This window comes from Staurois parvus, unplaced genomic scaffold (assembly GCF_062004578.1).
Source record: "Staurois parvus isolate SC_StPar_1 unplaced genomic scaffold, SC_StPar_1.0 ptg000522l, whole genome shotgun sequence".
Classification (NCBI taxonomy): Eukaryota; Metazoa; Chordata; class Amphibia; order Anura; family Ranidae; genus Staurois; species Staurois parvus.
This window is the reverse complement of record NW_028318318.1, coordinates 2,582,521-2,605,000: the sequence shown is the minus strand read 5'-3', so window position 1 is coordinate 2,605,000 and position 22,480 is coordinate 2,582,521. Positions and strand designations below refer to the sequence as shown.

The 22,480-nt window shown below is 44.3% G+C and overlaps 1 protein-coding gene across 3 annotated transcripts in view; it reads right to left on the bottom strand.

The window, feature by feature from the left end:
- Positions 1–1,389: 1,389 nt before the first annotated feature.
- The window catches only part of INPP1 (inositol polyphosphate-1-phosphatase), a 166,029-nt gene continuing 144,938 nt past the window's right edge, over positions 1,390–22,480 (bottom strand). For all 3 annotated transcript variants that reach the window (XM_089690220.1, XM_089690221.1, XM_089690219.1), the window contains one exon: positions 1,390–1,613. In XM_089690220.1, the coding sequence (XP_089546346.1) occupies positions 1,405–1,613 (209 nt within the window). In that variant the 3' untranslated portion in view covers positions 1,390–1,404. The remainder of the gene's footprint in view (positions 1,614–22,480) is intronic.

The following is a 22,480-nucleotide window of genomic DNA, read 5'->3' as shown; positions in this document are numbered from 1 at the left end:
CAGCTGAGTCTGTTGGACAAATGTGGCCTACCCTGCTATAGAGAGAGACCACACAGGCACATCCCTGGGGCACAGTGTAGAAACCTGTCCCATGTGATCACCCCCTCCACAATTGCCAGATGACCAGATAATGTAAGAGAAAAAAAAAACCCACAGGTAGCGGAACCCCATCACCAACAGACCCGCTCTGTTTAAAACCCAGGGGCTGCTCGCCCAGCCATCAGCAGACGCTTGAGAGGCCAAATTACCTGCTCTCAGGTGAGGGGGGGAAGGGGAGGAACCACCCAAGCCCGAAGTGGAGTAGAGAAAACCCTGCAGGGCAGACCACCCCAGGGAGCAACCGTGCCCCACACCAATTCTGGGGAGGGAAAGGGGGCCATGTACTTACCAATCCAGCAAAGCATGCGGGTAAGGCTCCCATGACCTATCCTCCTCTCCACCAAACTGGGAGAGGGGCTGTTGACCTGGGTAACACTGTGACATGGACTAAACATGCCGGTCATATGTGTCCCCATGAGACATTTATCTCACTGTCCACCCTGGTCTAGGATAGGGCTTTGTCTTGGCCGACCCAGCGCTTAGCTAAAGGTCTGCTCATGCTTGCTGGCCAGACTGGGGTGACCACTGAATCTATATTATCCATCCTATCTCCCAGTCCGGCTGTTGATTGAAGATCTCTGTAGGAAGAAATCCCAGGAAAAAAGAGAAAAAAGCTATGGAACCAGAGAACTAGGTCACTACTGCTGAACACTAGGCAGAAAGACTGGACTGCCTATAGCAGAGAGGGGGTTTTATACCTAGAAAGGACTGCCCTAGAAAGCAGAGTTTTGTGGCGTTATAAAACCTTGTTTGGTCAAAATTAGGAAGAAAGACTGTATCCATAATTGAACGCAAGAGATAAAAAGGTATTTATGTTTTTTTATATCTTTACACAATTGTTTTGCCCTTCATTTCTATTTTAAACTGAATAGGCTGTTTTACAAGGTGAGGGCTTACAATCGTTTTAACTGAACAAGCTGAAATTGGTTACTGCGCACAGCTACACCATATTCTGTGTGTGACAGTTTTACTTAATCTCCCCCATATGACTTATATACCCTATTCAAGGTACTGGAAACTGTACAGTTTGAAATATGTATGATTACAGGAAACACATATGGGATTTAGCCTTGGGTAGCAAATAACTAAAATCTGGTCCTAAACAAAACAGGAACAATGTGCAAGACATTTTTTATTTTAGTTTTCCCTGTTCATGATTAATAATTGATAATGAAAATATCTTCATTCTGTTTACAAAGCTTTCTAAACATTTAATTTGCTGCATAACATTATTTTCTATGTTAGTAAATCAAATCCTTTATAAACAGGACAACACCAAAATAATGGTATTAAACTCTATATTGATTACTCACCAATGGGATCCACCCACACAGCAAGATCTGTCTGTGGAATGTTCACACTAATAGCATCTAAAGTCTTATCATTTACGACAAGATCCTGATGAACAGCCTGGGCCAATTTCTTTGCTGCAGACTCATTGTTGTCCAGCACTTTCTGCAATAGTCTGGCAGTTTCTTCCTCTGATGGACAAACCTTTACTATAATCTTCTCTCCTGTAAATAAGCAGCATGTGTATATAATTATTTATGCAAATTACAGCAGTACTGCAGGTCGTTTCTTCTCATTTGGGGTGTTAAAGTAGAATTATAGGCAAAACGTTTTTTAATTTTGGGTGAAGACAGGATTATAACCCCTGTAAGTTTTTGCCATTTGTTTTTCCATTGGAGAGATTCACCTTCACTTCCTGTCCCATAGCCAAACCAGGAAGTGAGAGAAAATCACTGCAAATTAAGGGAATGCCTGGGGACCCCTCAGGTCACCATAAATAGTGTGCCCATTTACAGTGCATCCAGAAAGTATTCACAGCGCTTAAATTAAAAAAATGCAGCACAGTAATATAAACTCAAATACGGTGTTAATATTATCTAATGTGCATAAACGAATAGTGAAAACGAAAAAATTGTGCTTAGTGAAAATAATATGTGCTACATCAAATATCAACACATACATATAAATACCCATACAACTGCATATACCAGTGCTAAATGAATAGTGTGCACAAATACCAAATGAACCTTTCTAAATAGTGAACTGTCCCTTTAACAATATCTTCACATGTGCTTGTGCAGTATATCTCCTGTGCATCGTATACCAAATATACCATCAACAAGTGTCCCAAAATTATAGTCTCAAAATAATGGTGAACCGTCCCTGTATACACATGTACATACGGTGCCCCTGTGTCACACCTTAGTGCCCATCCACCTGACACACTATTGCGCTCACCTTCAAGTTTCACCGTAATACCAGGTCAAACTACGCTTTTCCCTTTAACCCAGGAGGGTATATTGGTACCAAGATCTTCACCACCGTCAGCACTTAAAATCTCCAGAACGCTCCACAAACATGAAATAAATGCTCCATATAATGAAGTATTGCCAAATAAAACCAACTTTCTTAAAATAATAATCCAATATACTCACATTTAAAAGTGTCCACCTGGAACACTGCATGGTAAAACTCTCTATACTGTGTAACTGTTGAATAAAGTGCAGGAATCCCTTATCCAAAATGGTGGCACGTGCACTGCCAATTTGACATCATCGGCGTACCCTACGCGTTACATCACATGACTTCATCAGGAGTAGCCGATTGGATGTCAAGCCTTCCATATATACCCATTCATTGATTGTAATGTAAAACAACTGTGTCGGTGCCATTTTGTTGGAGGCCGTCACGTGGTCTCAGGCGCCATTTTCTTGTGGACTTATACTAGTGTATACAACAATCTCACTCTGCCATAGGGGATTACTATAACACCCAGAACGAGAACAGGGGGATCCGATCCACATGGTGTCAGTAATCCGGATATGAACAGAGATGTGTGGACTGACACAGTTCAGGCTTCAGGTTGTGATGTAATAATATAATTTGCCAGCTACACCAGTATACAAGACGCACAGTCACAGATCAATCCGGCGGATCAGGTATAGAGGAGAAGGCAAACAGATAGTCGAAAGGAGAGCTGGGTCAGTGCAGGCAGAGTTCAATCGTAGTCAGAATCAAGCAGGTAGATGACAGGATACAGATTCAGGACAGCAAAGGCTCATGGTAAAACAAACACCAAAGAACTGATTACAGGACTGGTTACTGTTTAACTGGTTGCCAACCAGCCACAGTGTTTTTACTGCGGCAGGGCGGCACCTCTGCACAGAACGCCGTTTTTAAACGTCGCTCTGCAAAACAGGTAGGGGGCGTGCGACACCTATCGCGGCAGCGGGTGTCCATCACCGGGTCCTGGCCGGTCATTACCCGCCGGGTCACGGCGATTACCGGCAATCACTGACAGAGAGCACGGCTGAAGTATTTACACTGCAAGTCTGCTCTCTGTCAGTTCAGAGCACGCTGAACCTGAGAGAAGAGTTTATCTCTCGGGATCAGCGTGTTCCTGTGAAGCACATACCTCTTCCCCCTTTCATTACCTAAAAATGTTAACCCTTTCCTCCCCAGTGCCATTAGTACGCCGCAGTCTGGCCATAAGTCGCTGATCACTGTCATAAATCGCTGATCACCGCGATAAGTTGCTGATCGCCGCCATTATTAGTATAATAAAAAAAAAAAACCCAGTATCTTTCCTGCCATTTGTAGATGCTATAACTTTCAGGTAAACCAATTAATTTACACGTATTGGGATTTTTTATAGCAAAGACATGTCGCAGAATACATTTTGGCAGAAATTTATGACTAAATTTGATTTTTACATTTTTTTACTGGACATGTTTTATAGCAAAAAGTCCAAAATGTTTTTTTCTCAAAATTGTCAGCCTTTTTTTTTTATAGCGCAAAAAAAAAAAAAAAAAAAAAAAAAAAAAAACACACAGGGGATCAAATACCACCGAAAGAAAGCTCAATTTATGGGAAAAAAAGGATGTAAATTTAATTTGGGTGCAGTATTGCATGACCGGGCAATTGTCAGTTAAAGTAACACAGCGACGTAACACAAACCGCTTCTGTAACCACTTCCTGACTGCCCTATAGCAGAAATACTGCTACAGGGCAGCATGGGTGCGCAAACTCACACATATATATAAATGATTCGCGCTCCCGTGGTTTTTACGCCCCTCCCAGATATCGTCAGATTGCCCGTCAGTACACCAGTCATCACATTTATCCCCTTGATTGCCAGGAGCACGCTCATACATGATAAACCTCCATTGCTAGTATAGTGTCTGAACGGATCAATATCTTTGATCAGATCAGCACTATACCACTATACCAGTGTTCACATTAGTAAAGGGTCCCCAAAAACGCAGCGTTAGTGGGATCAGCCCCGGCACCTGCCAGCACCTGCATTTAGCCCCTACGCTTACCCCCCCCTTCTCCCCCAGCAAGTGCAGTGTCAGTAGGTCACTGTCACTTGATACATTGCACACAAAACCGCAGTGTTCACAGAATCAGGCCTGATCTCTGTTAGCACTTGCCGGTAAATTTTGATGACTCTTATATGCAGCAGAGTGCCAGTACTAGTGCCGCTCTACCTTTTGGTGAACTGGCGAGTACCAGCGGTCTAGTACATCATGGTCTTTCACATACCTCCTTGATTTTTGGAGCTGTTTTTCACGGAATATCTGTATGTGTTGATTGTGGATCAAAGCAATTTATATGCACAACAATTTATCGCCACCAACCCAAATTCAAACCTTGCCAGACCATTCGCATGGAAACTCATTGCGGTTTTCGATTTTAACATTTTTCTTGGGCCTAACCCTCAACATGGGAAATTAATTGCGGTTGTATTGGCCCGCAAACCTGATTCATCATATGCCCGTGTTCTCTGCTGCCATGGCCAGGCATAGATATGAGAGTATAATGTGTTTGATGCATTTCAACGGCAATGCACTCTGTCATCCTCGGGGTAACCCTGAATTTGACCAGCTCCACAAAATTCAGCCCCTCGCAAATCACCTTAACCAAAAATTTGCAGATGTCTATACTCCCCAGCAAAACATCTGCTTTGATGAGTCCCTCATTAATTTATCTGGCTGCCTTGCATTCAAACAATTTCTCCCTTGCAAGCGTGCCAGATATGGGGTCAAGATGTAGAAGACCTGTGAGAGGGCAAAAGGCTATACTTATAAGTTTCGGATTTACGAGGGAAAAGATAGTCACATGGAGCCCCCTGGATGCCCAGACTACATGGGGAGCAGTGGCAAGATAGTTTGGGACTTGGTGTTATCCTTTTTCTATATGGGGTACCACTTATACTTAGACAATTTTTATTCAAGCGTGCCACTATTTAGACATTTGTTCAATCTTGGAACTGGCGCTTGTGGCAAAGTGTGACCTAATGTGTGCCCACCATTAGAAGTGAGTGGATGCAGGGCGGTATATTCTAATGGTGGGCATACCACACACTTTTTCTGGCAGAGATTTCTTCTAATTTTTTCATTCAGTCCACAGGCTGCATACAAAAAAAAAATGAACATAGCATATATACCCAACAAGGACCAGCAACGTACTGGTACATCACTGGACTTTGAAGGGTTATACCAGGATGATACCTACAGCTGCAGGCATCATCCTGGTATCATTTTTTTCAGCCAGTGATCCTTTTAAAAGCAATCCTAGTGGCTAATTATCTGCTGGATTGCTTTTATAAGCAGCGGGAGATGATGCCCCCCCCCCTCCCCTGCTCCCTTCCATGGCCTTCTCGGGCAGTCCTGTGCCATCGGGGGAACCTGATAATGCAGCCGGTGTTTCTGCCAGCTGACCATAGAGCTGATTGGAGACCAGAATGGTGCCAATCATCTCTATAATCGAAGAAATCGGAAGCAAAAAGCATTTCATCACTTCAGTTTCGCAGCATATAAACAGCGCCATTTGTAAATTGGGAAAGCATCTGATCACACCGATCTTGGTTTGATTAGATAATGTAACGGCAGAGGAGATATCTAGAGTCTGATAGACCCCAGATTTCTCAAAAAAGAATATGTGACAATGCCCATTGAAGTTATAGGGGATATTTGCATTCCCTGTGATAGCATTAAAAGTGATCACTTGTGTGCCCGAGCGTTGACCCTGTGCTGGTATGTAAACAGCGGTTGCACCATGCATGTGAGGTATCGCCGTGAACGTCAGATCAAGGGCAGTAATTCTAACACTAGACCTCCTCTGTAAATCTAAAATGGTAGCTTGAAAGGCTTTTAAAATGTTGCCTATGGATATTAAAAACGTATGCAGTTTGTAGCCATTGCACGGGCCATTCACAGTTTTAAAGCATGTCATATTTGGTCTCTATTTACTCAGCATACCATCATCTTTTATATTTTACCAAATAATTGGCCAATATATTGTGTTTTTGTGCATTAAAAGTAAAACAAATACTGTGCGAGTACTATGTGACATAAAAAACTGCAGTACCCACCATTTTATTCACTAAGGTGTTTGCTTTAAAAAAAATATATAATGTTTGGGGGTTTAAATTAATTTCCTAACAAAAAATACAGATTTTTTTCATGTGAACAAAAAGTGTCAGAAAAGGCTTGATCTTCAGGTGGTTAGAAGAGTGAGTGATGTGTGGCATAAACTTCTAATGCTGGGCATAAAATGCCCCCACCCCCCAAAACGACCTCTTTTTGGAAAGTAGACACCCCAAACTATTTGCTGAGAGGCATGTTAAATCAATAGAATTTATTTTTTTATCACACGTTTTTGGAAAAATGACACAAAAATATATTTATATATATATATTTTTTTTTTTACACAAAATTGTCACTTAAATTATTTATTGCTCGCACATACCATGTATAATTACTCCCCAAAATACATTCTGCTACTTCTCCCGAGTATGGGGGTACCACATGTGAGAGACATTTTGGTAGTCTAGCCAAGTACAGGAACCCAAATCCAATAAGCACCTTCAGGCTTTTAAAGGGCTTTATTTCCTCATTACACTTCCTGACTAGCTATCACAGTTTCGGAGGCCCTGAAATGCCAGAATAGCACCAAACCCCCCCAAATGACCCCTTTTTAGAAAGTAGACACCCCTAGGAATTTGATAAGAAGCATGGTGAGTATTTTGCAGATCTCGTTTGTTGCCACAAGTTCTTGGAAAATGAAGAAAAAAACCAAAAACATTTTTTCTCTTTTTTTATATTTCAAAACCTTCTGGTAAAAAAATGAGATCTGTAAAATACTCACCATGCCACTTTTTAAATTCCTTGGGGTATCTACTTTCCAAAAAGGGGTCATTAGGGGGGATTTGGTGCTATCCTGGCATTTCAGGGCCTTCAAAACTGTGATATATAGTGAGGAAGTGAAATGAGGAAGTTACGCACCTTCAGGCTTTCAAAGTGGTCATTGGATTTCAGGCTCCAGTATGTGGCTAGGCTCCCAAAAAGTCTCACACATGTGGCATCTCCATACTCGGTAGAAGTAGCAGAATGTATTTTGGGGTGTAATTCCACATATACCCATGGCTTGTGCGAGAAACATATTATTTAAATGACTATTTATTTATTTTTACACAAAAGAAGTTTTTGTCATTTTCCAGAAACTTGTGGAAAAAAATAAATCTTCCATGGACTCAATATGCATCTCAGCAGATAGCTTAGGGTGTCTACTTTCCGAAAAGGGGTCATTTGGGGGTGTTTGTACTATTCTGGTATTTTAGCACCTCAAGAAATGTGATGGGCAGTCAGAAAGTAAAAGCTGTGTAAATTCAGTTATCTATACCATAGTTTGTAGATGCTATAACTTTTACACAAAGCAATCAATATACACTTTTTGGGATTTTTTTAACCAGAAACATGTAGCAGAATACATTTTGGACTAAATGTATAATGCATTTTTAGTTTTTTTATATATTTTTTATGACAGAAATGAGAAAATATAGTTTCTCAAAACTTTTTTTTTTTGTTTATAGCGCCAAAAATAAAAAGTGCACAGGTGATCAAATACCACCGAAAGAAAGCTCTATTTGTGTGAAAAAAGGACATACATTTTATTTATGTACTGTATTATATGACCGCGCAATTGTCAGTTAAACTAGTGCAGCGCTGTATAGTAAAAAAATGGCGGAAATTGCAGTATCTATACCATAGTTTGTAGATGCTATAACTTTCACACAAAGCAATCAATATACACTTATTTTGATTTTTTTTTACCAAAAGCATGTAGCAGAATACATTTTGGCCTAAATTTTTAACTATCTTTGAGTTTGCTATATATTTTTTTTTATAGCTGAAAGTAAAAAATATAATTTTTCTTCAAAATTTTCGGTCTTTTTTCATTTATAGTGCGAAAAATAAAAAGCGCACAGGTGGTCAAATACCACCGAAAGAAAGCTCTATTTCTGTGAAAAAAGGACATAAATGTCATTTGGGTACAGCATTGCATGACCGTGCAGTTATCAGTTGAATTAGTGCAGCGCCGAGTAGCAAAAAGAGGCCTGGTCATTAATGGGGGTAAATCCTCTGGAGGGCAAGTGGTTAAAACAGGGTAATACATACAGGTGAAACTCAAAAAATTAGAATATCGTGCAAAAATTCATTTATTTCAGTAATGCAACTTAAAAAGGTGAAACTAATATATGAGATAGACTCATTACATGCAAAGCAAGATAGTTCAAGCCGTGATTTGCCATAATTGTGATGATTATGGCTTACAGCTCATGAAAACCCCAAATCCACAATCTCAGAAAATTAGAATATTGTGAAAAGGTGCAATATTCTAGGCTCAAAGTGTCCCACTCTAATCAGCTAATTAAGCCATAACACCTGCAAAGGGTTCCTGAGCCTTTAAATGGTCTCTCAGTCTAGTTCATTAGGAATCACAATCATGGGAAAGACTGCTGACCTGACAGTTGTGCAGAAAACCATCATTGACACCCTCCATAAGGAGGGAAAGCCTCAAAAGGTAATTTCAAAAGAAGTTGGATGTTCCCAAAGTGCTGTATCAAAGCACATTAATAGAAAGTTATGTGGAAGGGAAAAGTGTCCAAGAAAAAGGTGCACAAGCAGCAGGGATGACCGTAGCCTGGAGAGGATTGTCAGGAAAAGGCCATTCAAAAGTGTTGGGGACTTTCACAAGGAGTGGACTGAGGCTGGAGTCAGCGCATCAAGAGCCACCACACACAGACGGATCCTGGACATGGGCTTCAAATGTCGTATTCCTCTTGTCAAGCCGCTCCTGAACAACAAACAACATCAGAAGCGTCTTACCTGGGCTAAAGAAAAACAGACCTGGTCTGTTGCTCAGTGGTCCAAAGTCCTTGTTTCTGATGAGAGCAACTTTTGCATCTCATTTGGAAACCAAGGATCCAGAGTATGGAGGAAGAATGGAGAAGCACACACTGCAAGATGCTTGAAGTCCATTGTGAAGTTTCAACAGTCTGTGTTGATTTGGGGAGCCATGTCATCTGCTGGTGTTGGTCCACTGTGCTTCATTAAGTCCAGGGTCAACGCAGCCGTCTACCAGGAGATTTTGGAGCACTTCATGCTTCCTTCCACAGACGAGCTTTATGGGGATGCTGACTTCATTTTCCAGCAGGACTTGCCACCTCACCACACTACCAAAAGCACCAAAACCTGGTTCAATGACCGTGGGATTACTGTGCTTGATTGGCCAGCAAACTCGCCTGACCTGAACCCCATAGAAAATCTATGTGGCATTGCCAAGAGAAAGACGAGAGACATGTAACCGAACAATGCAGAAGAGCTGAAGGCTGCTATTGAAGCATCCTGGTCTTCCATAACACCTCAGCAGTGCCACAGGCTGATCGCTTCCATGCCACGCCGCATTGAGCCAGTAATTGCAAAAGGGGCCCAAACCAAGTACATATGCATGCTGATACTTTTCAGAGATCGGATATTGTTCTATATACAATCCTTGTTTTATTGATTGCATGTAATATTCTAATTTTCTGAGATTGTGGATTTGGAGTTTTCATAAGCTGTAAGCCATAATCATCACAACTATGACAAATCACGGCTTGAACTATCTTGCTTTGCATGCAATGAGTCTATCTCATATATCAGTTTCACCTTTTAAGTTGCATTACTGAAATAAATGAACTTTTGCACGATATTCTAATTTTTTGAGTTTCACCTGTATAGTCGTCTAACAGGTGTAAATGTAAACAATAATGACATAGATTAATATGTGATATAATAAATATGTGATAGATCAATACAAGATATCTGTATATACTAGACATAAGAGAAGGGGTATGTACATACTGTAAATAAGAAGAGGGGATGAATTGTAAATGTCAGAATGCCAAATGTACTCTGCAGGATGTGTACATAATGTGTGCATACAGGATTTCTCTTAATAGGGGTGTATGCATATTACTATAGCCGTCTACCCAATATGAACAGTGCTATTATCATAAACTAATCCTTGTGGCATATGAAATACAAAGACAGAAACAATGAACAAATGAGTAAAATAGAAGAAACTTGAATAAAAGGAGGATATGTGTATACATCACAAACATATCCATACATGTAAATGTTAATAAATATAATAGAATAAATACTACAAATGTTCTCCAGGAACTCTATCTACTATAGGTGTACTGTCTGCCCAGGGTACAGATACCAACTCACTACTAACCAGGTACTAGGTATGTAATAAGTGAAGTATACGTTGCTATCATGTGCTGAATAAATCTGGTGTATCTGATGACAATGCCGGTGAAATACATGAAACCATACGCTAGTGTGTATGTATGCATATCGTATACCATCAAATGTATATGCTGAAGAGGTATTGTGTGTAGGAATACCAAAGGACTCCCTATATCCACACACTATAAAATTATATATACCTATTATCTGCGGGAATTTGAAGCAATTAAGATTGAAGTCCACGTTTAACCCTTGTGGTACCATCATTTGTAATTGGAAGATCCATTTATATTCCTTTTGGCTTAAAGTTCTGATTGTATTGCTGCCTCTCCAGTGGGGTTTATATCTTTTGATCCCTCAGAATGGTAATCCAACAGGGCTCTTGTTATGGTGTACTGCAAAATGTTCCAACAGGTTAGGTTTGCTACATCCTTTATTTAATATTGCTGACGTGTATTTTCTAGGCCAGCATGCGTTTTGTGCGACCTACATATTGTAATCCACATTGACACTGGATGCAATGAACCACTCTTTCCATTCTACATGTGATGCAGTCTTTATCTTGTATTGTATGCCTGTGGAATGTGATGTAAATGCATTTCTCCTTCTTGGTAGTCTGGTGTTTTTACATCCAAAACAATCGGCCACAGGCGAAGAAAAACCTTTTTCATTATTATTATACAGTATTTATATAGTGCCAAAGGGTTTGCTCAGCGCTGTACATTAGCAAGGGGGATAGAACATGAGACAATACAGTACAATACACGAGGGGTTCGAGGGCCCTGCTCTTTCGAGCTTACAATCTAGGAGGGAGGGGATAGTGGTACAGGAGGAAGTGGCTGTGGGGGATGGAGTGGTAGGAGGAGTGGAGGAGATCGGTTGTTAGGTGAGAGTGGGGTAGGCTTCCCTGAAGAGATGAGTTTTCAGGGTGCGCCTGAAGGTGAAGAGGGTAGGTGACAGTCTGCTGGATTGGGGTAGGGAGTTCCAGAGGATGGGGGAAGTCCTGCAGTCGGGCGTGGGAGGAGGAGACCAGGGAGATGGAGAGTAGGAGGTCCTGTGAGGAGCGAAGATTACGGGTAGCGTGGTATTTGGGTATCCGGTTAGTTAGGTAGTTTGGGGCAGCATTGTGAATGGCTTTATATGTCAGAGTTAGTAATTTGAATTTAATGCGTTGGGCAATCGGGAGCCAGTGAAGGGATTGGCAGAGGGGGGTGGCAGATGTGGAGCGGTTGGTGAAGTGGATGAGTCTAGCCGCTGAGTTCAGGATAGACTGGAGTGGGGATAGCATTTGTTTGGGTAGGCCAGTGAGAAGGGAGTTGCAGTAGTCCAGGTGTGAGATAATGAGGGAGTGTACGAGTTGTTTAGTAATGTCTGGGGTGAGGAACGTGCGTATCTTGGAGATGTTGCGGAGGTGGAGCCTGTATGACTTTGATAGTGATTGGACATGAGGTTGGAAGGAAAGGTTTGAGTCCATGGTGACACCCAGGACTTTGGCGTGTGAGGTGGGATTGATGGTGGTGTTGCTAGTCATGATGGAGAGGATGGGGGGGGGCGCGGGCTGGGGGGAAAACTAGGAGTTCGGTTTTGGACAGGTTTTACTTGAGGAAATGGAGCGACATCCAGTCTGATATGTCGTTCAGGAGGTGGGCGATGCGGGCAGAGAGTGACGGGGTGAGGGGTAGAGAGGTAAATTTGTGCGTTGTCGGCATAGAGGTGGTAGTTGAAGCCGTGGGAGTGTATCAGTTTGCCAAGGGAGGAGGTGTAGATGGAGAAAAGGAAGGGTCCGAGGACAGAGCCTTGGGGGACTCCAACAGAGAGGGGGAGAGAGGGGGAGGTGGCAGCGTTATAGGTGACACTGATGGAGTGTTGGGATAGGTAGGAGGAGAACCAGGAGAGAGCGGCGTCCCTGATGCCAAAGGAATGCAGTTTAGTAAGGAGGAGGTGGTGGTCGACGGTGTCGAAGGCCGCGGAGAGGTCGAGGAGCAGGAGGACTGAGTAGTGGCCATTAGCTTTGCTGGTTAGCAGGTCGTTAGTGATTTTATGTAGGGCGGTTTCGGTGGAGTGTAGGGGACGGAAGCCAGACTGCAGTGGATCAAGGAGGTTGTTGTCAGGGAGGTGGGCGCTTAGGTGATTGTAGCTAAGCGCTCAAGGAGCTTGGAAGTGAATGGCAGCAGGGAGATGGGTCTAAGGTTGTTTAGGTCAGTGGGGTCAAGGGAGGGTTTTTTGAGTATGGGGGTGATGTGTGCGTGCTTTAGGGGGGAGGGGAATGCGCCAGTGGAGAGGGAGAGATTGAAGATGTGGGTGAGGGAGCGAATGATAGAGGAGGGGGGGTGACTGGAGGAGCTGTGAGGGGATAGGGTCCAGGGGAAGGTGGTGAGGCGGGCTTCAGTGAAGACCTTAGTGACCTCCTCAGTGGTAGCAGGGTTGAAGGAGCAGAGCGTTGGGAAGGTGGTAGTGTGCGGGCCAGTGCGGCTGCGAGGTCAGAGGAGGGGAGAGTAGAGGGGGTGATGGAGGGAGGGAGGCTAGGTGGAGAGGTAGATTGTGAATTGACAATGTCCTTACGGATTGCGTCAATCTTGTTTTGGAAATGATTGGCAATCTCGTGGGCGGTGAGTGAGGTGCTGAGTGGAGGTGGGGGAGGGAGAGAGCAGGGATTTGAAAGTGGTGAAGAGCCGGCGAGGACAGGTGGAGAGGGTGTTGATGAGGGTTACGAAATAGGCTTGTTTGGTGGCGTGGAGGGAGGAGGTGTAGGTGAGGAAGGCGGATTTGTAGAGGAAGAACGCTCGAGGGGATCTGGTTTTGCGCCATGATCGCTCCAGCGCGCGACTGCGTCCTTTGAGACATTTTGTATGGTCGTTCTGCCAGGGTTGAAGCGGTCAGGATCTGATCTTACGCATGGTTAGGGGTGTCAGGGAGTCTAGAGTAGCTGACAGTGAGTCGTTGTACGCAGTAGTGGCCAGGTCAGGGCATGACAGTGGAAGGATACTGTCGTACAGACGGTCAGCTGCCGAGTGAAGATGGGCTGGGTTCAGGTTGCGGAGGTTACGGCTGGTGATGGTTTGACGCTTTGGGGGGGGGGAGGGGTTAGAGGAGATGGAAAACATGAGGAGGTGGTGGTCGGAGAGGGGGAAGGGGGTGTTAGTGAAGTTGTGGAGGGTGCAGAGGTGGGAGAAAACGAGGTCCAGGGTGTTCCCATCGGTGTGGGTAGAGGACTGTGTGCACTGTGTGAGCGCAAAAGAGGAGGTTAGGAGGAGGAGTTGGGAAGTAGCCGGGTTGTTGATGGGGATGTTGAAGTCCTTGAGGATGATGGTCGGTAGCTCAGAGGAGAGGAAGAAGGGAATCCAGGCGGCAAAGTTGTCCAGGAAGAGGGATAGGGATCCAGGAGGCCGATAGATTACTGCAATCCTCAGGGGGGTGAGAGAGAAGAGCCGGATGCAGTGTTCCTCGAAGGAGGAGAAGGATAGGGAGGGGGTTAGGGAGGACCTGAAAGGTGCTCAGCAGTGACAGGAGCATGCCGACCCCACTGCCTCTGCGACCACTCGGTCTGGGTGAGTGGGTCCAGACAAGGCCTCCATAGGTGAGTGCTGCAGGTTTCGGTGACCACTAGGAGGTTGAGGGAGTGGGAGACAAAAAGGTCATGGATGGCGGTGAGCTTGTTGCAAGCTGAGTGGGCGTTCAGGAGTGCAACCGAGAGAGGAGGGGTGGATGCGGGGAGGAGGGGGACAGGTATGAGGTTGAGGGGGTTGCGGCGGCTGGTGGGAGCAGGAGGGTGCCTAGAAGGGTGGGGAGGTGGGGGGCCAGAGTTCAGGGAGATGTCACCGGTGGTTAGGAGAAGGGTGAGGAAGGTGGCATGGGAACGGGATGTGCAGGAGCGTGTGGATCTGTTAGTGGTGGCGTGTGGGTCGGCGGGAGAGTGGAGTATAAGGAGGAGGTGGTGAGAGCCGTAGTGGGGAGAAGGAAGAAGTGAAGGAGCAATGTAGAGCTGTTTTGGGGGAGTAGGGGGGTAGGGGGAGGCAATTTTGGGAATGGAGGAGAGGAATACGAGGAGGAGGAGTGCAGGAGGCATGTTAGAGTGGGCGGAGTGCTGGTCAGATCGGGGAGGTGAGAGGTTTCATATCAGGGCATGATGATGCGGAGAGTCTGTCATGTCATGGCAAGTTCATCTGTGTCCATCTGTAGGAGAGTGAGAGTGGTGGGCGGCTGGGTCAGCAGCTGGCAAGTTGCAGTCTGTGGTTGCTGTAGGCCGGCGTCCATGGGTGCTGTGGCACGGCATCGGTGGGTACAGTGGCTCGGCGACTAGACGAGCTGTGGGGCCCGGTGTCGGGAGGCGCTGAGGGCCCGGCATCGGGGAGGCGCTGAGGGCCCGGCGTCGGGAGGCGCTGAGGGCCCGGCCTCAGGAGGCGCGGAGGACCCGGCATCAGGGGGTATTGAGGACCCAGCATCAGGGGGTGATGAAGCCTGGCATCAGGAGGTGGTGTAGGCCGATGTCTGTAGGTGGAGTGGGCTAGGCGTTGGTAGGCGCGGTAGGGCCTGGCGTCAGTGGGTGTTGTGGACCAGTGCTAGTGGATGCTGTGGGCCTGCGAATGAGGGTGCTCAGGGGCCCAGCGTCCGTGGGAGCGGTAGGGTCCGGCGATCGTGGGTGTTGTATGGCCCGGCGTCAGGGGGTGCTCGAGGCCGCGTGGCAGGCTCGCCTCCACCGGATTGGACGGGGCTCAGGCTGTGCGGTGGCAGGGGCACGGCTATGTGGTACACGGTGGGGAGCAGGGAAGCAGATGTGGTAGTGGTGGCTTACCCTCTCGGTGCCGGTGGCGCCTTACCCGCTCAGCGCTGGTGAGGGTGGTTGCTGCTTCCCTTCTCTCTGCAGCAGCTGTAGGTAGGGGAGGTGGTGGTGGTAGCTCCCCTCTTGCTGGTGCGGACGGCGGCGTCCTGGATCAGGCGTTGGGGTGTAGCGAGGCCGGGCACGGTCCTCCGCGGCTTCAGGGGCCGTGGTAGGCCGCGAGTCGCCGGGGCTCCACCGGAGGGACAGAGCGCCCAGCACCCCTTCTGGGTGTTGGGAGGACCTCCAGGGGATGCACCGGACCCCTCTACCACCCAGATGGCGGATTCGGCGGGGGCGCCGGAGCTGGTGGTTATGCGGCCGCTCCGGACGTCATCTTAGACATTATTAGTTTTAGGAGGATCTATAATGCTCTTAACTAGTCTCCTTCTTAGATTTTGGCGCCTTCTTATATATAAACTTTGAATGTTTGCGTAAGATGTTCATTAACCATTTGTCAGCTGCTAGAATTCCCCAGTGTTTACGTATATTACTTTCTACTTGTTTATATTTGTTATAATGTAATATGTTTGCTCCTGTGAAATTTTCCTCTTTCTTTTCTACATTGCTGATGAGGTCTTTTCTATCACGATTATCCACCAGCTGTTTCTGCTTATTGATGTATGTTTCATCGTATCCTTTGTTGAACACGTTACATGATAGCTGCAATATTTGTTTCGTAGGTCCATTGCGGTGATTAAATTCACTTTTTCCCTCAAAATTCTTTAAACAATACCCCATAATGAATAATAAACAATAGTGCAGCGCTAATAAACTAAATCACTATAAATAATGCTACATGGGCTAAAAAAGCCAAACACACCTACATGTGAAATACGGATATTGAAAACATGAAAAAAATAAAAATGAAAATATATGAAATGTGAAAAATGTGACACATCTTAAAGTGACCAAATCATCTTAGTGCCCTACACACGTGCCAACAAATAACATTGGAATAAAGATAACAAACATAAATCACGTGATAGTGCCACTTCAAATCTCATAAATGAACAAACACATAAATATATAAGTCCAATATGAATAATTCAGTGATGCAACATACTCATGCAAATGTGCATTTGGTGCTCAATCGTGTAAGTGCCAACACACTTATCCACTCCAGCTGCAGTGCCTCCTCACCTCCTTTCTATGACCCCTAGGGGCCAAAAAGCTTTCAGGATCACCATGGATCCTCAACAATCCCGTCTGGTAAAGAAGGACCCGACACTGAGTGACAAAACAATGTATCCAACTTTATTCCGTACGACACCAGACGATCGGGTCCGTTTTGCAGCAATTATAACATTTCTGCAGCATTTTGGGTGGAATTGGGTTGGAGTATTAACATCATGGTATGGCAGCGGTGATGATGAGTCACAAGAACTGAGTAAGATGATGAACCAACATGGGATCTGCACAGATTATATCCCTCAATTCACTTCTTCAGCTCTGTGTATACAAAGGAGCATGGGGGAGCTCTTGCCCATAATGACAACATGAAAGAAATTTGTTATGAAATTTAATAAAAAAAAAAAACAAAAAACACATGTATATAAGTATTCACAGTCTTTGCTCAATACTTTGTTGAAGCACCTTTAGCGCCAATTACAGCCTCAAGTCGTTTTGAGTATGATGCTTGGCACACCTACAATATTTTTGGTCAATTTCTCTCCTTCTTTGCAGTACCTCTCAAGCTCAATCACATTGGATGGGTAGCGTTGGTGCACAGCCATTTTCAGATCGCTCTAGAGATGTTCAATCAGGTTCATGTTTGGGCTCTGTCTAGGCCACTCCAGGACATTCAGAGAGTTGGCCCATAGCCACTCCTGTGGACTGTGTGCTTACAGTCATTGTACTGTTGAAAGATGAACTGTCTTCCCCAGGCTAAGATCCAGAGCACTCTGGAACAGGTTTTCATCAAGGATGTCTCTGTACATTGCTGCAATCATCTATCCTTTGATCCTGACTAGTCTCCCAGTTCATGCCGCTGAAAAACATCCCCACAGCATGATGCTGCCACCACCATACTTCACTGTAGGGATGTATTGGCCAGGTAGTGAGCGGTGCCTGGTTTCCTCCAGACATGATGCTTGGCATTCAGGCCAAAGAGTTAAATTTTTGTTTCATCAGACCAGAGAGTTTTGTTTCTCATGGTCTGAGTCCCTCAGGTGCCTTTTGGCAAACTCCAGGCGGGCTGCCATTTGCTTTTTACTGAGGAGTGGCTTCGGTCTGGCCACTCTACCATACAGGCCTGATTGGTGGAGTGCTGCAGAGATGGTTGTTCTTCTGGAAGGTTCTCCTCTCTCCACAGAGAAACGCTGGAGCTCTTTCAGAGTGACCATTGAGTGCTTGGTTACCTCCCTCTCTAAGGCCCTTCTCCCGCAATTGCTCATTTTGGCCAGGTGGAAGATTCCTGGTGGTTCCAAACTTCTTTAATTTACGGATGATGGAGGCCACTGTGCTCATTGGGACCTTCAATGCTGTAGAAATGTTTCTGTACCCTTCCCCAGATGTGTGCCTTGATACAATCCTGTCTCGGAGGTCTATGGACAATTCCTTGGACTTTATGGCTTGGTTTGTGCTCTGACATGCACTGCTAACTGTGGGACCTTATAAAGACAGGTTTATGCCTTTCCTAATCATGTCCAATCAACTGAATTTCCTGCAGGTGGACTCCAATCAAGTTGTGAAAACATCTCAAGGATGATCAGTGGGAACAGGATACACCAGAGCTCAATTTTGAGTGTTATGGCAAAGGCTGTGAATACTTACAGTTGTGTTCAAAATAATAGCAGTCAGACATCACTAACCTGATCAATCAATGTTTTTGGTAGGAATGATATTTCTACATGGCAAATAATTTACTAGCAGGTGTAGTAGAGTAATAGAAATCTAACAGACCCAACAGTCATGGCATGCATGCTGCTGATTCTGTGTCATTGAATCACTAATTGAAAGGGGCATGTTCAAAATAATAGCAGTGTGGAGTTCTATTAGTGAGGTCATTCATTCTTTGAAAAACAGGTGGAAATTATTGCCCTTATTTAAGGAAGGAAGGCAGCAAATGTTGCACATGCTGGTTACAGTGCATTTCTCTCTGAAATTCTGAGGAAAATGGGTCGTTCCAGACATTGTTCAGAAGAACAGCATACCTTGATTAAAAAGTTGATTGGAGAGGGGAAAACATATAAAGAAGTGCAGAAAATGATAGGTTGCTCAGCTAAAATGATCGCAAATGCTTTAAAATGGCAACCAAAACCTGAAAGACGTGGAAGAAAGCGAAAAACTACCATTTGAATGGATAGAAGAATAGCCAAAATGGCAAGGACTCAGCCAACAATCAGCTCCAGGAAGATCAAAGGTCTAAAGTTACCCGTGAGTACTGTTACAATTAGAAGACGCCTATGTGAAGCCAAGCTATCTGCAAGAAGCCCCCAAAAAGTCCCACTGTTGAAAAAAAGACATGTGCTGAAGAGGTTACAATTTGCCAAAGAGCACATTGACTGGCCTAAAGAGAAATGGCGCAACATTTTGTGGACTGATGAAAGTAAGATTGTTCTATTTGGGTCTAGTGGCCGGAGACAGTTTGTCAGACGATCCCCAAACACGGAATTCAAGCCACAGTACATTGTGAATACAGTGAAGCATGGTTGCGCAAGCATCATGATATGGGGATGTTTCTCATACCACGGTGTTGGGCCAATTTATCGCATACCTGGGATCATGGATCAGTTTGAATACATCAGAATACTTGAAGAGGTCATGCTGCCTTATGCTGAAGAGGAAATGCCCTTGAAATGGGTGTTCCAACAAGACAACGACCCCAAACACACCAGTAAACGTGCAACGTCTTGGTTCCAGACCAACAAGATTGACATTATGGAGTGGCCAGCCCAATCCCCGGATCTTACTTAATCCAAGAGAAAACTTGTGGGGTGACATAAAAAATGCAGTTTCTGAGGCAAAACCAAGAAATAGAGGAGAACTGTAGAATGTAGTCCAATCATCCTGGGCTGGAATACCTGTTCACAGGTGCCAGAAGTTGGTTGACTCCATGCAACACAGATGTACAGCCGTTCTCAGAAACAGTGGTTATACAACTAAATATTAATTAAGTGATTCAAAGGAAAGCAAAATCTTCAAACATTTTTCAGTTTATATAGTGAATGTTTGAGTTTGTAAAGAAGAATACAAACACTGCTATTTTTTTGAACAGTCTAATATTCACTTTTCTTAAATTTTTTTTTTAGAGGAACAACACAAATTTGATATATTTTTCTTCATGTTTTGATTTGGAATAGAATGTTTAGTGTTCCCAGTGCATTTGTGTGTATGGAAATAAAAGCTATTAGAAGGATTTTGGGCTTTCTTCACTTTTTTCAACACACTGCTATTATTTTGAACACAACTGTATGTACATGTGGTATTTTTAGTATTTTATTTTTACTAAATTGCAAAGATTTCAAAATGAACATCTTTCACGTCGTCACTATGGGGTATTGTTTGTAGATTGTTCAGGAAAAAATTAATTTAATCCATTTTGGAATAAGGCTGTAACATAACAAGATGTGGCAAAAATTAAGCGCTGTGAATACTTTCTGGATGCACTGTACCATTTTTTTTAAAGGAGACCGCATGCGTGGACGGCCAGAGCGGATGAGCTTATAACCGGCTCTGCACACTCCTGGCACTGTCAGCTATCACAAGTGGCCTCCCTGGCCACATTCAGCCTTACTGAAGGCAAGGATCGGTAGCCTGGGTGGCGGTGATCTGAACGATGGCCTCCAAACTGGCGGGGAATGCTCCGGGTGGCTCTAATGGCCTGACCCGCAGAGTAGGAGGAGGAGGCAAGATGGCACCTGGCGCTGGCTCCCATGCTCTTATGGCTGCAGACAAGGAGAAGCTACAGCCACAGAGGAGCAAGACTAAAACAGCAGGACCTGGAAGTCAAAATGCTGGCCCTTCTACCAGCTCTCCAGATGTGGGTGAGCAACTAAACCCTCCCTGCTCTCATCCTAGCCCTGCTAAATTCCTATCACAGGCTTCGGCCTTGTCTCCAGGCCACGACTCTCATGCCTCCTCTATTTAAAAAGGGAAATGGTGGATATATTTCTTAGCCAAACCAGCAGCCAGAACCCTGACCTGGATAGCCCTTGTTTCTTCTCCCGCCTGTCAACCTGCTCCTTCACAATACTCAGGGGACTCAGTCCTTATTGTCTGCTTTGCTGATTTACTCCAGTGGGAATTGGAAAACGCCACAACTAAGTTGGCCTCTGAGTTGAAGCAAGATTTTCAGGTGCTAGGACACAGCCTGGACAGTATTGAATCTAAAATTTATGACAGTCCATCGAGTAGTCCAGAATTCTAACATGATGACTGAATTACAAGATCATCTGGAGGAAACATATACTGAAATTGATGATCTGGAAAATAGGGCTAGACATTACAACTTACGTATTAGAGGCTTTCTGAAAAAATGTCTCGTTTATCACATATTCTCTAATGCAATCTGTGGTGCCACATATTGATGAAATCCACATTGAGTTAGCCCACATTTATACAGCCCTGGTCCCTTTAAAACTGAATGGGCCACCTAGAGATATCATTGTAAAAGCTCACAATGAGGCAGTCATGCGATACGTCAGAGAACATCCTGACCTGGAAATTGATGGCTATAAAATCCAGATCTTTGCAGACATTTATCAATCTACCATCCAGAAAAGAAGAGCTTTCAAACCCTTGCTCTCACCTCTAGTCCAAAGAGACATTTGCTACAGATGGAACTATCCTTTTCATCTACTATTTATCTATAATGGTAAATCTTACTCCTTTTCCACAGAGGATGAAAGGTCCTATTAAAATTATGCTTAATATCACAGTCCTTTGTCTCAGAACCGGTCCTCCTCCTCCGCTTTCACCTCTCTGGTCACCTACACCGGAAAAGAAACCTACCACGTCTTATCGTGTGACCTGAGAACTTACCCTTTACTGCCAGTGGATTTTTCTTTAGTGATGGCTTCTCAGTGGTCCCTATCCTGAGACATTAGCCACAGCATCGGTTTGTTTTTTAGACTCTTGCTATAAATACCTTAAACTTGGTGGGCCTAGTTCTTTAGTCACCACATTAAACATAGGCCTGGTGACAGTGTCCCAGGCCTATATAAGTCATAGAAGTTTTGTTAATGGTTTATAGTATATCTTATTAATATACTGATTCTCTTTATGGATGGCCTAGGGGCCTTTTTTTCCTTTATACAAGAGTTAGTGCTGGGAAGGGTTTATGCCCTCTCCCAGATTGAAGAACTCTTTCCAACACTTACTCTTGGTAAAGACTCCTTTGTTTCCAAAACTAAGGTTCTGGACTTGATGGTTTATTTTTGTATATTATTCTACACTTTTGTGTGGCATTACCAGATGCTGGGCAGTTCTAGGCCCAGGTATCTTCTGTTTCTTTGTTTCTTTTCTCTTTTGCATGTTTTCCTTGTCATATTATTCTGAGGGTCACCCGAGGACTATCGGTTTCTCAGGATGCAGGATTCTGCAGACTGGTGGGTGAGTCTATACTGTATATCTATCATAAGGTTTATCATTCTCCATGTACAGGATGACAAAAAACACCAACTGTTTTCCCAAAATGTGTAGGGGTTAGGATAGCCCTCAAAGCAAATCAAAGCCTTTACACATTATAGGTCCCTAGGGGCTGATATTGTAGTTCTACAGGAAACACATTTTGCCTCTTCCTTTACCCCTCAATTTATCCATAGGGACTTCTCTGTTTATTATTTTACCAATGCTCCGATTAAAAAAGGAAAGTAGTTATCTTGGTATTCACATACCCACGGATTTGTCCCAACTTTATTCATTGAATTTTGTACCCCTTCTCAACCGGACTCAGGTGGACCTGTCTACTTGCGCTAGCAAGTGTCTGTCCTGGTTGGGCAGGGTAAACACTTTAAAGATGGATTTGCTT